This window comes from Buceros rhinoceros, unplaced genomic scaffold (genome assembly GCF_000710305.1).
Source record: "Buceros rhinoceros silvestris isolate BGI_N320 unplaced genomic scaffold, ASM71030v1 scaffold15498, whole genome shotgun sequence".
Classification (NCBI taxonomy): Eukaryota; Metazoa; Chordata; class Aves; order Bucerotiformes; family Bucerotidae; genus Buceros; species Buceros rhinoceros.
The window spans coordinates 11,960-26,857 of record NW_010428731.1 but is presented as its reverse complement, the minus strand read 5'-3'; the positions used below and the strand labels follow the sequence as shown (position 1 = coordinate 26,857).

The 14,898-nt window shown below is 43.7% G+C and overlaps 1 protein-coding gene across 1 annotated transcript in view; it reads right to left on the bottom strand.

The window, feature by feature from the left end:
- Positions 1-726: 726 nt before the first annotated feature.
- The window catches only part of LOC104498947 (phospholipid-transporting ATPase ID-like), a gene marked incomplete at its 5' end in the record, with an annotated part of 24,915 nt that continues 10,743 nt past the window's right edge, over positions 727-14,898 (bottom strand). The window contains 9 exons of the mRNA XM_010142389.1: positions 727-905; positions 2,395-2,533; positions 3,390-3,635; positions 5,014-5,097; positions 6,197-6,420; positions 8,080-8,263; positions 11,779-11,926; positions 12,472-12,577; positions 13,567-13,678. Of these exons, the coding sequence (XP_010140691.1) occupies positions 727-905; positions 2,395-2,533; positions 3,390-3,635; positions 5,014-5,097; positions 6,197-6,420; positions 8,080-8,263; positions 11,779-11,926; positions 12,472-12,577; positions 13,567-13,678 (1,422 nt within the window). The remainder of the gene's footprint in view (positions 906-2,394; positions 2,534-3,389; positions 3,636-5,013; positions 5,098-6,196; positions 6,421-8,079; positions 8,264-11,778; positions 11,927-12,471; positions 12,578-13,566; positions 13,679-14,898) is intronic.

The following is a 14,898-nucleotide window of genomic DNA, read 5'->3' as shown; positions in this document are numbered from 1 at the left end:
GAATTCCCCTTCACTCCTTCTCCTGGAGCCCCTGGGGTTCTTCACAGGCATCCTGAGGATGCTCAGGGCAGCCCCTGAGGAGCATGCCCTTGGGACTGTGCTGAGACAGTCGCGTCCGGCAGCTCCGTGCAGGAAGGTGAAGGAAGCACCAGGTGGCAGCAGCATGCAGCAGATGCTGCTCTTTGAACGCCAGCCAGGCTGGTCTTCTTGAGGAGTCCATTGGCTACGGTGAGATGCGCTCGCTCAGCCCGCTCCGTTCCTCCAGCCTCTCCTTGGCCTCACCTAATGGCCTCACCCTCACATGCCAGGGGGTGGGAGGGCAGGCAGCTGGTGTCAGAGAGGACATATAACTGTTGGCTGCAAACGAAGTAAATTCTGAAGTACAAAATATCTCCAGCAAATTTGTACACCTGGGTGGAGGGTGAAGGGCTGCAGTCTGCCAGGCTGAAAACTGTATGGCCGCAGGGCAGGAGGAACCTGCCAATCCTTTGCCACTGAGCCACAGCACTTAAACCCTGCAACTAAAAACAGTGCAGCTTCCTCCTCCAGTCTGCATGTAAATAATCTCAGCCTTGGTCCCAGCTGCAGATGGTTTTAACTATGCCACAACACAAATTCAGGCCTCCGCCTCAAGGGACTAGGGGACAGCTGGATGGTAGCACTTGCACCTACAGGGACAGCACTCTGATCAATGCCAAGCCCCTGCAACATGGCTCCGTGGTAAGCTTAGGTGGGAGTAAGCAGGATTTCTGGTTTAACAAGGTATCTCCTTACTTTGTCACTGGGTGTTGGCTTTAACTGAGTCTTCAGGAATCGAAAGCCAACTACAGGCAGCACACAGAGGGTAATGCTGAGGAAGATCGCTAGCCATACATTTGGTTGGCTGAGGGTGTTTCGAGCCGTACCTGGAAAACAGAAGCATGATTAAAACATCAGCACCTCTCACCATCATTCACCTGGGCCTTTCACTCTCTGTGGTTCCAAAGCACTTGTCGAAAAAACAGACCAAAATACATCGTCTCTAACAGTGAAATCAGCTTGCTGTAGAGAGGACAGCAATACCAATAGCACTGTCTGAGATGAGCAAAGAAACAAAAGTGCTCACTTCTGGCTCCTCCGAAACTGAAGGAGTGTGAGACAAAACAATCAATCTGCAAAACCCTCACTCCAGGGCTTAATGATGCTGCTGTTGGCACTAAAGTTGCTGAATGTTTTCTTTTCAGTTCAGCAAATTCTGTTGTAATATAACTCCACCGAAATTAAAGTAAACAAGTTGTTTCTGAGTCCATACTTGAAAAATTTTCCTAAAAATGGTTTCAGACTGAGACCTTATTAAGCGTCCCTCAGCATTACGGATGCTTTGATCTATGCAGTACTAACTGAGCAGCAGATACAGATGTCCTGCCAAGTGAGTTACCATCTATCTTTTGAAACTGAAAAGACACACTGTCTTCTTTCACTCAGCGTTTTTGATACTAAATGATGTGACCATCTGCTTGGAAAATACATTGCAACAACTGACCTGCATCTCACGTGTTTCTAAAATGGCCAAGATGGGCAGGGTAAGTCTTTCCTTAACAATTTATCTGGAAATAAAGGCGTTGATAAATGTGCCAGTCTGAGACTTGAAACAAAAAGCATTGGGATTTCAGAAATAGAGTATCACAACAATGCTGTATCAATATTGGCTATGGATGCCAGAGCTATTAAAAATATCTGAATTACTTTGCTAAGCTTTCATCTTCCTCCTGGTCAGCCTCAGGAGGCAGACTCATTTTTATGCTATACTCACTTTTTGCATGTGTTCAGAAATCTGTTATGTAGAGTAACTCCAAAGACCTGGTCATCTCTGGAATTTGTTGGGTGTTTGTTGGGTGTTTGACCCAGTCATTTAAACTCAGCCATTTAACCTGGATGAAGGGTCACCATAATCACATGGCATCTGTCTCACGTCTAACTGGATGTTGTACTTCTATGCTTTCCTATACCGGCATGTTAACTTATTTGCAAAAGGAAAGGCATCCTTCTGGCTACAAAATGGTCCTAGATATCTGTAAGAACCAGATACCTGAAAACAGAATATAAAGGAGAAGAGCAGCAGGAAGCATTCCAGCCAGCTCAGTAGTAGTTGTTTGGGTTTTTTTAAAGACCATTCCCATGGCTGCCTGTGAATGTGCATTCTTATGCAAGGAAGTGAACATGGCGCATGTGCACCTGGATGGATGGGATTCAAAATAAGCATTCCTAACAGCCCTTAGAAATACCCTGGCATTTCTTGTAGACAGGGCAATCAATGTATTCTATATACTAGAATATACGCTAGAAATAATCAACAGATTTAAACCCTACGGTCTGCCCATTTTGAGTGCAATCTGAATTTGTCCTGGAGCTTACCAATGAAGGGAAAGGAGGCTGTGAAGATCAGATACATGCCGTCACTATACATGGTGAAAGTGATAGCAAAGAAAACAGAAAGGCTGCCCCAGATGAAGAACTGGTTCACAACTGTCCAGTAAGAGGTATCCAAGCCAATCTGAAATAATAGAACAACGCAGCTATTGTCAGTGTTTTATTTGTTTAGCAGATTTGTGCTATGGACAGCTTGTTCTCTTCTTTGCCCACCCGCTACTGAGACTGCTATTCATTCAAGTCTCAGGAAATACCAAGCCACAGATCACAGGGTGCTGGGAGACCTATCAGGGCAAGCATTATTATGTTTGCTCTGTTGTTGCCCTCTTCTCAAGCATTCACCAGTGGCTAGTACTGGAGACAGAATGCTGTATTCAAACAAGCCATGCTTATGTCCCCACCCCCAAGCTGTGATCTAGCACTGAAAGTAAGGAGAAGCAGCCTTTGTGACCTTCAACAGCAGAAACTGTTTTCTAGGGCGGTGTGACTGGTTTTCTTTTAAGAAATTTCTCTCATCCTGCTAGTACCATCTGAATTTTTTGCCACCCAAGTCTTAGTGATTTCTTCCAGCAAGCAGGCCTAGCATCTGCATCGTGCATGGGGACAGGCTACAGAGATAGCCCTGTAATGGAGAACCTGTAAATAGCTGCCTGATAGCAGACAGACAGTCCTGTGCTCCAAACCCTTCCCACAAAACTGGAATGAGTCCTTCCCTAATCCCAGCCTTAACTCTTTTGCCTGCTATGACTGTGAACTTCCTGAGGCGAAGACTCTGCTTTCATATCACCCTGATCTTTCATAACGTACAAATCTGTTGTTCTTTGAACAGAGGAGAGTAACCTGGTTTCAAGAGGCTTTTTTTTTTTTCAAGAATACTAGATACATCAACAAATACAATATCAAGATCCCAAGGGGCCCTCCAGATGCTGGCTTCATAAAACAACAACTAGTTCCTAAAAATATTACCTGGGATGCCTTACCTGAACAGACACTACAATCAATAAGCAGGTCTGAGCCACCAGTGCGAAGGACTGGTAGTCGGCAATGGCCTTTCCGTCACTTCTCATTGTATTGTACATGGCCCCATAGGGGATGAAGAAGAGAATGAGGGAACTGTAGATCCCTTGCAACATGCATGTTACAAACACCATTTTGTTAAAATAGAGATTCTGCTGGCCAGGCACATACAGCTGAGGAAATAGAATGCTCCAACGATCATCCACATCCTGAAAGAAAAGAGATGGTCAGATTTGCCAGCACCTAGCCAAACAACCATACGAGACCACTTAGGCTTGCCATGTCCCTGTGATGTACATTGCCATGACGAAAGGCTTAGCACACAATTCACTCAGTTGTGCTGACTAGCATGCCACATCCCAAGGTCACCTAGACATGATCTCCATGCTGAATTTCACCTTTCTTGTGCTTAAAAAACTCACAAGTGCTGCAAAAAAAGATGAAGGTAAACTTCAGAGAGTTGCCTGGAAGCTAAAGGATAGAAAATACCTCTCCTGGGTCCACACACAGGCAAGGCTGTCTAACTTGGATCTCTTAAGTGTCAAGAGCTGTTAACACTGTGAACCACTGCAGAGCAGAAAGTTCCTGTTTGTAAAAGGCATATAGGAACAATTTTATTGCTCCACTGTCTTGCTGAACAGTAATAGCACATGAGGTAGAAATGGGTATGTGAAATTACTGCAGTAAGACTTCCACTAGAAAGGCTGGACCTGGAAAACCTGACTTCGGAGATCTAGTTCAATCATTGCTTTGTGTGGTCATTAAAAAGTCACTTGTCAGGCTTCAGGAACACATCTAGTAAGATGTGACTACTTTGGGGGAGTGTTGCAATGGCAGTTTGTGCTGTAGTCAACAGCCTAACACGAAAGTCTAGCCACACACAGAAACCCACAGGCCAAGTCAAGTTAATACACCATCTCCTTGCAATCCTCGAGATAAAGAATCAGAGTAAGATAACACAAGATATCAAGGGAATGAGCTAATGCCACAGAGGATGAACCACCTCCTGACCAGGGGAATGGAAGAGTGGAGATATAGGATCACCTGAAGGTAACCGAAAGTAACCAAGCACAAATTAGCATGGTAAAAATCACACATGTAGGTGAAAACCTAACACGCTAATGTCACACCACCTCTGTACAATAATCTAGCCACTAATGGGAGCGTGGGCAGAAGGGCATGAATGAGGTAACCAAAAGGTGACCAAGGATCAAGTTTTGTTCCCTTTTCCGTGTGGTAACTTGTGTGAAACCCCACAGCTCCTCTGCAGAGCCATGCGAGCTTCACGAGCGATCGCCGGCTCCCCTTTGTGTACAGAGCAGCACTGAGGGTTCAAGGGTGGATCCTGACTCTGTGCTCTTGCGCACACAGCATGGACCAACGAAGGGACACATACTCCCTGGTGCACCCATTTTTTGTGCTCTCAGGTCTCACTGGCAGGAAACTATTTCAGGGGCTACCACAATAGCTAACCAAAAAGTCAGCTGTTTTTGCTTCATGAAACAAGCTCAAAGCACCTGGAGATAAAACCCCTATTAACAAACCCAAACCCCTATTTAAAAATCCAAGTGGTGGTAAAAACAGTACCTGATCGAAAAGGCTCATTCCTAGCACCGGAAGGGAGGTATATACCAGATTGTAAAGCGTAATGAACCACTCATCATAGACAGTCTAAAAACAAAAACAACACAGCATGAAGTTAGCAGAAGGCTGCCTTTTCTGAACGCATACACAATTAAATGCCGGAATGTCTTGATTGGAGACGCCAGGGGGGAGCAGTGCTCTGCAGCGGGCAGCCGGCGGGCAGGGACTCTGCTGGATTACCTCAGCTCCCGACCTAACACTTGCCTACTGTCTATCTGCTCTTCCCAGGGGCTGGGCTGGGTTTAAGACTGGTTTGTTTTAAACTAACAGCAGATTCTTCCGCTGCAGGAGATTTGCTCATCTTGCAAGCTGCTGAAGCACACTTGGAGTTAAAATGATTGCTTCAGATGCGCTAATAGGGCAAGCATGGGTCTTACACAGAGCTGTGCCAAACTGGTCACAAAAATGGTCAGAAGGCTGGAGCACCTCTGCTCTGAGGACAGGCTGAGAGAGCTGGGCTTGTTCAGCCTGGAGAAGAAAAGGCTGCGGGGAGACCTTACGGCAGTATTCCAGTGCCTAAAGGGGACCTATAAGAAAGATGGGGTCAGACTTTTTAGCAGGGCCTCTAGTGACAGGACAAGGGTTGATGGTTTTAAACTAAAAGAGGGGAGATTTAGACTAGATATAAGGAAGAATTTTTTACACTAAGGGTGGTGAGACACTGGCCCAGGTTGACCAGAGAGGTGGTAGATGCCCCATCCCTGAAAACATTCATGGTTAAGTTGGACCTTGGGTCTCTGGGAAACCTGATCCAGTTGAAGATGTCTCTGCTCACTGCAGAGAGGTGGGACTAGATGACCTTAAAGATCACTTCCGACCCAAAGCATTCTATGATTCTTTGATTTGATGGTCAGGCCTCTGTTTAATCTATAGTCTTGTTTGATGGTTGTAGTCACTTGGAACACTTTCAAAAATCTCATGAGGGACCGCTGTGATTCATAATGTCTTCAGGCATCTGTCCTCTACCCGCAGCACAATGAAGGCAGCAATACCTGCTTTATACCTACACAGCTGAAGAAGACAGACGTGGGTGCTGTTCGGTGAGGTTTTTTCTTTTTAAAATGTTTCCAGATACTTTGCTTGAAAATACTAGACATGACCGTGAGAAATCATAAGCTGGACCTACCTGTGCTGAGAAGCCAGAGAAGAAGCCATACCAGAAATGCACCAATGTGAAGGCAAAATTCTTATAGAAAAAGTATTTGAGGAACTTGCACATGCGGATGTATGACCACCGGCCATGGACCAAGAGCAGGCGCTGCAGGTAACGGAACTGTGCAAAGGAGAAGTCACTGGACAAGACCGCCTGCATCCCCTCCTGGCCGCTGATACCAACACCAATGTGGGCAGCTGCAACGAGAAAGTTATTGATCATGTAATTACACTGAGAGTTTTCATTACTCCGTTTTTAAAATCAGTTCTTTGCGCTGATTGCACTGTGTTAATTCCCTCCCAGCCTTCATAAAAAGTCGTACGTGAAGGGTTTTTTTTAAAAAAGAAATGCTGGGAGGGTGGCATTAATTCTTTCAGCATCGTTATGATTTTGACTGTGTTGGTAAGTTTCTGGATTTTTATTATTTGTATAGTAACTGGGCTTTTATTATTTGAATGAAATTACATGCTTGGGGACAATGCATGTTTTCTTTCTGAATGTTTTCCAACAGCATAAATGCTGTTGCTCGTAACGGCTGCTGCTCAGAAAAAATAATTTTTATTTATATTGACATGTGACTTTTATTTACATGCATACATGCCCTTCTGGCAGCCTTAAAACATCACTCCAGACAAACAAAATCTTCAAACACCTTATGGAATTCTCAGACACAGTGCTACCAGGCAGACTAGCCTTTTACATTTCCTGGACTTCATTAGTTCAATCAAATAATTAGATAGAAGAGTCACCTCTTTTTTAACAGTAACTTGGGTTTATTAAACATGGACATAAGTTTAATGTGGCAGCTAATTATACGGCTTTTACTAATGGGAACAATCGTGATGGCTGGAGGTTGGTGAGATTCAGAGGTTTCCACTAAACAATGAATTGATAAAATCCCAAAGTCCCAACCATCTCGTGGGGGAGAGTGGGTTAGTTTCTAATTATCATGTACACTTTAACTTTTCTTATCCTTTCTTTGCTGACTGCCTGACTTATCTCCCTTGAAGCTCCCACTTAGCCTTTCTTTCTTAATTAAAAGGCTCCAGTTAATCAATTCCTGCAAATTAACACCAAGGCAGATTAGCAATAGGCCCTTCTGAATAATCTTAATTTAATTATACCTAGCGGGGGGATTTTTTTCATAAATTCACTGAGGTAATGCAGCATCAAATGATGCTCAAGGACGAAGGGACCTAGAAGCCCATGATTTGTAACTCAAGGGAGATCATTGACTAATGGCCCTACCACATAGAGATGTTAAAAAATCCTATGTAGTATTATACAGACAGGTTACAGACATGAAGATTTTCTTTCTGTATTGAAGACAGAAAATCTCTGAAGCAGAATTTGTCCTTCCTGTTTGTTCTTTGTATTGCCCTTGTGATGGTGGCCATGCAGACACACAGGTATCACAGCCCTGGTGGGCTTTTGTCTATTCTAAGGCAGAAACAGAGAAATAGGTGGTAAGTGTAACCTTAGCTTCCTGCAGTCTTGGTGGTGGGAGCACAACAAAAGGACCTCCTGTGTGTCATGGGGAACAGGAGACACGAGTAGCCTACAGTGACAGTGCTTTGTAGAAACCTGCCAAAACTTGGGATACAACTACTTGGATCCTCGAAGAGGGTGGTACAGAAGGCACTCACATAAGTGTTCTTGCTGCTAGGCCCCCTCAGATAGCTAATACCAGTGCTTTGTAGAAACCTGCCAAAACTTGGGATACAACTACTTGGATCCTCGAAGAGGGTGGTACAGAAGGCACTCACATAAGTGTTCTTGCTGCTAGGCCACCTCAGATAGCTAATACACCAGCCAGTCGTGTTGCTAGAGCATGCCAATGGTCAGCCATCACTCACTTTTGATCATGCTGACATCATTGGCACCATCTCCAATTGCCAGGGTCACAGCCTTCTTGTACTTCTTAACCAGCTCCACCACCTGGGCCTTCTGCAGCGGAGTCACCCGGCAGCAGATCACCACTTTGCACATGCAGGCGGTTCTCACCAGCTCCAGCTCCAGATTCCCTTCCAGCGCATAAGCCTGAGAAGAAGGAGCAAAGGGAGTGTTCAGGTCAGACTATCAGCAACTCATGGCCTGACAAAGAGGGTGCAGTGGGAAGGAAATTAGTTTTTCCATTTGTCACAAGGACGGTATGAGATACCCCAAGTGAATTCTGTCACAGAGAGCATCCACACCGTACAACATCATGCCACAAAGTGCAGACCTACAAGTGTACACCTTGGATGCATCACAGCTGGATATGCACAACAGCTGCTCTGGCTGATGTGACCTGACAGTGCAGTGAAAGAGTCAGACAACAGGAACACTAAGTGAAGCTGCTGCTAGGCTTGAGACAACTGTGTGTATCTCCATGCAAGACAGTTTCTGCTCATCCCTCTGGGGTTTCTTTTTTTTCTTCTTATTATTTTTTAAGCTCTGGACATCTGTGGTATAAATAGACAAGATTTCAGTTTGGGAGTACTTAATTAAAAGAAAAACAACATGGAAAAAGCTGAGCTCAGTTTGGCATGACAAAGCAAAACACAAAGCCAGGGAGAAGTCAAATTGCCTCTGAGTGCTGACCTTTTAAATCAGTCAGATGTTATATTTCTGTTTGGGAATTACAGAGCTAATTGGATGTCTAGTCACCCCTTCAGCTCTGCCTGTGGAGGAGAGAGCAGTGTCAGCTTTTCTATTTCTTTCAGATCATGCTTTTTGGCTCTGTTCTGTGGTGTCTCTTCTCAGAGACACCTGCATGGAAGAAACCTGCAGGGCTCTCTCCTTGTCAGACCCATTACAGCAGGTCTACTGCCCTTTCTGCATAAGACAGACAATTCTTAGGCCAAATACCCATTCTGCTTGAGGTGGAGAGCTGTGAGTCACCAGTGCCCATGCTTTTCCTCCTGTCGTCGGCAAGCTGGCTGACTCAAGAGAGACCTTTAGATGGTTTAGCTTTAGTCCCGGATGATTGGTGCAGCTAGAGGTCACTTTTGCCACAGCCTTCTCACTGCACAGCACTAGCAAAATATTATCACATAGGTATTAATGGTACTGCACACAAATCAACTAGATGGTGGTGCCATTAGAGACGCTGATGTGCTTCTGTTCACTTGCTTTATTTAAGCAAGACCACACTTGTGCATAGCCCTGTTCTTCCATCCCATCCACCTGCACGCAAGCATATGGCACCAAACTGATCTATGTTTGAGTTGTCCGGTAGCGGCACTATTACCATTGTTCAAGCTCTAGAATCATGTAATCATTTAGGCTGGAAAAGACCTCCAAGATAATTGAGTCCATCTGTTAACCTAGCATTGTCAAGTCCACCACCATAATGCTAAGCGTTACATCTATATGTCTTTTAAATACCTCCAGGGAAGGGGACTCCACCAGTTCCCTGGACAGCCTGTTCCAGGGCTTGACAACGGTTTTGGCGAAGAATTTTTTCATAATAACCAACCTAAATCTCCCCTGGTGCAAACTGAGGCTGTTTCCTCTGGTCCTATTGCTTGTTATTTGGGGGAAGAAACTGACCCCTCACCTCATTATGACCTCCTTTCAGGCAGTTGTAGAGAGCCATAAGATGTACCCTGAGCATAGAAATACTTAAATAATGTATAGTTTTGTCCACACTGTCCTTGTAGTCCTCACCCAGGAGAAAGTTACGGCCTTGGTGAGACTGGCTGTGTCCACTCTGCTGCAGGCAATGTGGGCTGGCTGCTCCCACACAACCTGGGTTTGAATTTCTTTGTGTGGGACATACCTCCTTGCCAGAGGTGTGGGTGAGTGTATCGTTTTCCAGGAATAAAAAGAAGTCTTGGTCACTGCTGCCAGCAGTGCTTTGATAGCACAGGACTCAGAGTCTGTGCTGCAGGCTGGAGGGATGGAGTAGGAACGGGCAGGGGCTTGCGGCTAGCTGGGATCTCAGAGAAATCACCTATGCAGATGCACTGGACTTGCAAAACTCTTGTCTGTTTTGCACTGAGGATCTAAAGGCAATTAAGGCCCTGGAGTTAAAGAGGAGCAAAAAACAGGGACATTTGAGAGAGGTACTTGGTGATGTAGGCACTGCCTGGAAGTGTCCCTTCTAGTCCAGGGCCTGTATTGGGTACACAAGACAAAAACGGAGCAAGACGAGCTACTTTGAATAGTAATTTGCCTGGCTGGTATAGAGCTGGGAGTTAAATTTGCTGGACTGCCATCAACAGAGGTGGAACCACAGGGAACAGAAGCCTCACGGCTCTTTCCACATCTGCCTATTTTCATCCCCTGCAACCTGGGAAAGTGAAATACGATAGACAGATAAAACTGACCTAGACTAAGCCTTCCTCCCAGACTGGTTAAAATTTATCTAAACCGGTTTTTTCTCTAACCTGTTCTATAAAATTTCCAAGGGTACAAAATCTATTCCAGTGCTTTGCTACTCTCACCAGGAAGACATTTCACCCAAAACTTTCTTATCTCAGTTTAATTCCATTTATTTTTTTTTACCTCTTACTGTTTGAAGAGCATTACCAAGGCTGATCAGTATTCTCCAGGCTCAGAAATACAAATTCTGTTTTCCCCTATGCTTTCCAGTTCATGCATGATTACTCCTACAGCTTTCTTTGTACTCTTTCAAAGAAAATGCCTGAAATAAGTTGAATCATTTCTGTTAAGACTTTACCGATGCCAAATGAAGCAGGAGGTATTCTTCACAAGCTGATGCTCCTTACAGATAATACTCTTACATACACACCTCTCATTTTACGTCTGTGTCGTTGGTTATGTGAAGGTGGAGAACAACGCAATTGTTTTTACTGAATTGCATTCTCCATCTTTCTGAAGTATTTCTCCAATTTATTGAAATTGTTTTCAAATCTAATCTTGAACTCCATCACTCCTGCAGTTTCTCCCAGACTGGTGTTACCTGCTCTCTTTCTAAGCAGTTAATGCAAACACTGAATATCAAATAGGTGTGAAATAGCCCCTATCTCACACCCATAGGTGTGATACTTAAATGTTGTTTTAGATCTATAGTGAACCCTTAAGAGCTATGCTTTCCAAGCAGGCTTGCATCTGTCACTTAACAATTTCTTCTAGACTGTGTTACTTCAGTTTGCATGGAAGAACATGACAGAGAGATTATCAAACAATTTATTAGTTAGGCGTTAATATATCCTATATGTTATATTTATCTGTTATCAGATATCTTTAGCAGAATATGGTTTTGGCATACTTGAAACTTACGTCTGATGTTATCTCATCTTCTTGCTGTACCCAGAATCTGCCTGATTATTTTTCTTGTATGCTTCTGGAAATTAAAATTGATCCAGCTGCTCTACCCTTCTTGTTTGCCTACATCAGGGACAGCTCTTCCCTGTCCCAGCCTTCTGAAGCCTTGCCCATTGCCTTTGACATCTCAGATAAACGCTGAACCTAATCTTCATTAGGAAAAAAAAAAAAAATCTCGTCCCCTAAATATACATTTTTAAAGCTTTTTCAGATGTCCATCATGTCCCTATCACACTGAGTTCAGAGAACTCAGCCCTAATAGGATTCTGAATCTTCCTTACCAGGCTGTGGCCAGTGATAACCAGGCCGTACACCCCATTTGCTTGCTCATCAGGTAAAATGTTTGGTTTTTTTGAAGATTTTTCAAACTGAATGTTTATTTCATCACTGTCCAGAAAGGAGTCTGGCTTCATCTTTTTCCTTGCATTCCTAAAAAAAATCCAGAATAATAATGAAAAGCTTGTAAAGATATATATGTTTTATTAAACCACCTTTATGAAAACAAAAAGTCAGTGCTTCCCTTTGATAGTGTAGTTCAATTTTCCCCATATCCGTACACAGCATGTATAGTTTAGCTGATACTGTTTGTGAGACCATCTACATGCTGCTAAAACTCTAACAAACGTGTCCTAAACTTGTGCTGATTTTACGTCGAGCAAATCATCTGAGTGTCATGGAGGACAGTATCCCAAAGGGCATCTCTGACTGCTTTCTTATACATTTATATAGATTTGACCTCTGGATCAAGAAGCTTCAGAGTTTTTCCTTAGAGAAGATTTCTACATTGTGTTTAGCTGCTGAATCTTCCAGGGAGCCAGTTATTGTTTTTATCTGATGTCCCTGAATGAACTGCACCAAGTAAAGCCCGCGGGAAGAGCAAGGTGGTATAATACAAAATATGAACAGTGTCACCGGTGCACAGCGATGCACATCGGTGCACAGCGATGAAGCTGTGTATTATTTCAGCCATTTACCTCAGCTCATTCAACACGTCATCAGATGTGCTGCCTTCAATAATGAAAACGTCTTCCATGTCATCATGCAGCAAGTTGCAGGAGTAACCAATATTCATTGCTGTCTCTGGCAAAGATAAACCGGGAAGATGACCCATGTTAGCTGCCCCAACTCACCCACTCTCTCTGCGGCCTTTCTGCACACATGACAAAAGCTCTTTTTCACACTCAAAAGAACTCTGAGCTTTTCAGAGTCAGTACTTTATGGGAGAGCCAGAAGAGTCACCTTGATTGACATAGCAGAAAATCTCCCTTAATTTGGCTTCACAAGGCCACAGAAGAAAAATAACTCTCCCAAAATTAAAAAACCTAAAACACTCTTTGGACAACATTCCTAGAGGGGAAAAAAAAAAACCATATTGATTAAAAATTTTTTTTTTTCAGGATTTTTTACTTTCCCTCTCCTTACTCCCAGAAAAGCCAAAACCCATAGTTCTGAAGAAGAATATCAAGACATTTTGTTCAGAAAAATCTGGCCAAAAAAAGAAAAAAAAGAGGTATTTCATAAACAAAACCACATTTGGAGTTTTCCAAATTACATTTGGAACAGGACAACAAAACAAAATCTTTCATTTTTCTCAAAAATTACCTGCTCATTTCTTGGACGAAATTATTTGGCCTCCCTGAAACACCATTGTTTCAGTGAATTAACTATTTCTCCAAAAGAATTCATTGGAGTCTATTTACTGTTCTTTCGAACTTAACGCTTTCTCCAAAAAAACCCTATGTTTTCTACATTTCCAGGACCAAACTGAAACAGACCCAACATGCACTTTAGCATCCAAGTTCCTGGAAAGCAGGACAAGGTTTTTTCACCTTCTTCACTGGGATGTTCAGATGTACTAGCCTGACAACCTTTTGTCACCTTTCCAAAGGCAAATGATGCTATCCAGCCTTGGAACAGGAATTAACAACAACTTACAGTTATCTGGTCTAATCCTAGAAAACTGGACTTTTGCCTAGCTGTCAATGAAGCAAAGCCCTGTAAGTTTCTGTTCTGTGCAGTATTCAACCTGTGGGAGAGAAGAGAAATGTTCAAAGCTGTAGCCCCTTTACCTTGCTTGTCTCCAGTGAGAACCCATATCTTAATGTTGGCTTTGGCAAGAGTGTCAATGGTCTGTGGGACTCCGTCTTGTAGCTTGTCCTCAATTGCTGTGGCACCTAGCAGCTAACAGAAAACAGCGGAGGACTGGTAAGTCTTCCCATTGCTAGCAAAAGACGAAAGCGTTAGGTGTCCAGGAATTTACTCAAACACAAAATAAATCCAGGAATAACCTTTTACCACTTGTCATTCTTTCTCAGCAAATTTACTGTACAGAATAGAGCCCTGATCCTGCAGATATTCTAGTCCGTAATCCCCCAGGCTCAGATGGATCATGCACATGCATGAAATTATTTGCCAGTGTGTTTGCAGACCTTCAGGTCTGTGTTCTTCCTCGTGTCCCCTTCACAGCGGTTAGAGCTTTAGCTGAGAGACAAAGACAGGGGTCGATCCATGTCCCCAGACCTCCATGTACATCCTCTGGTGTGGAGCTTGCTCCCAGCTATACTGTACTGCAACTGTCATAATGCAGCTAAACGTCTTCTCCAGCCCATAACAGATCTGTCCCACCTCTGCTCCACACTGCCATACAACAGAAGCACAGACTGCTCAGGACACAAACCTTCATTATTTTAAAGTTATTGCTTTTTCTGCATTTTGTAGATACGTGGTGGCTTTAACCTATTGTCAAGGTGACATGAAGGTTTCACCGCTAGGTCAAGTTTAGACAACATCTGCTACCACCTATTTCCTGCTGTTGGGAGACTAAATTTAGAAGCTGGCTTTAAAACCAAGGTCCTTTTTGGCTTCCTGGGAAGTTCATCATTCATCATCTGGGAGTGTTATCACTGTAGACAACAACTCAGACAGAACTTCTCTATAGGGTCCTCAAAACTGCGCAATGCACGTTTTACAGTAGTCCCTTGTTCAGCTAGTGAGATCTTAGATGGTTATGGCATACAAAGCCACCTCCTGCGAGCACCTGGTCATCCTTGGCAGCCTGAGTCTGATCTGGAAGCCCAAAGATGGACACTGATGTCAAATGTGCCCAGGAAGAGAGAATAAGGGATTGCATTCCCCACAGCCATTGTCTTTCTGGAGCTGTAGAAAAGCACGATAGTGTTATTGACAGGCCTTTGCCTGGCTTCCCGTGACCTGGTGCAAGAGCAGTTGGAGGGACACTCATGATGCCTTTCTGACTGTGGATCTTCCTTGGTTTTTAGGTCAATCAATGATAAATGATAAATACTATTTTTACTACTATTCTCTGAATCTAACCATGTTCCATTCCCTTGTGTCCTCACATTCTTACTCTCCCTATGGGCACTGAGCAGGAGCCTGCTACG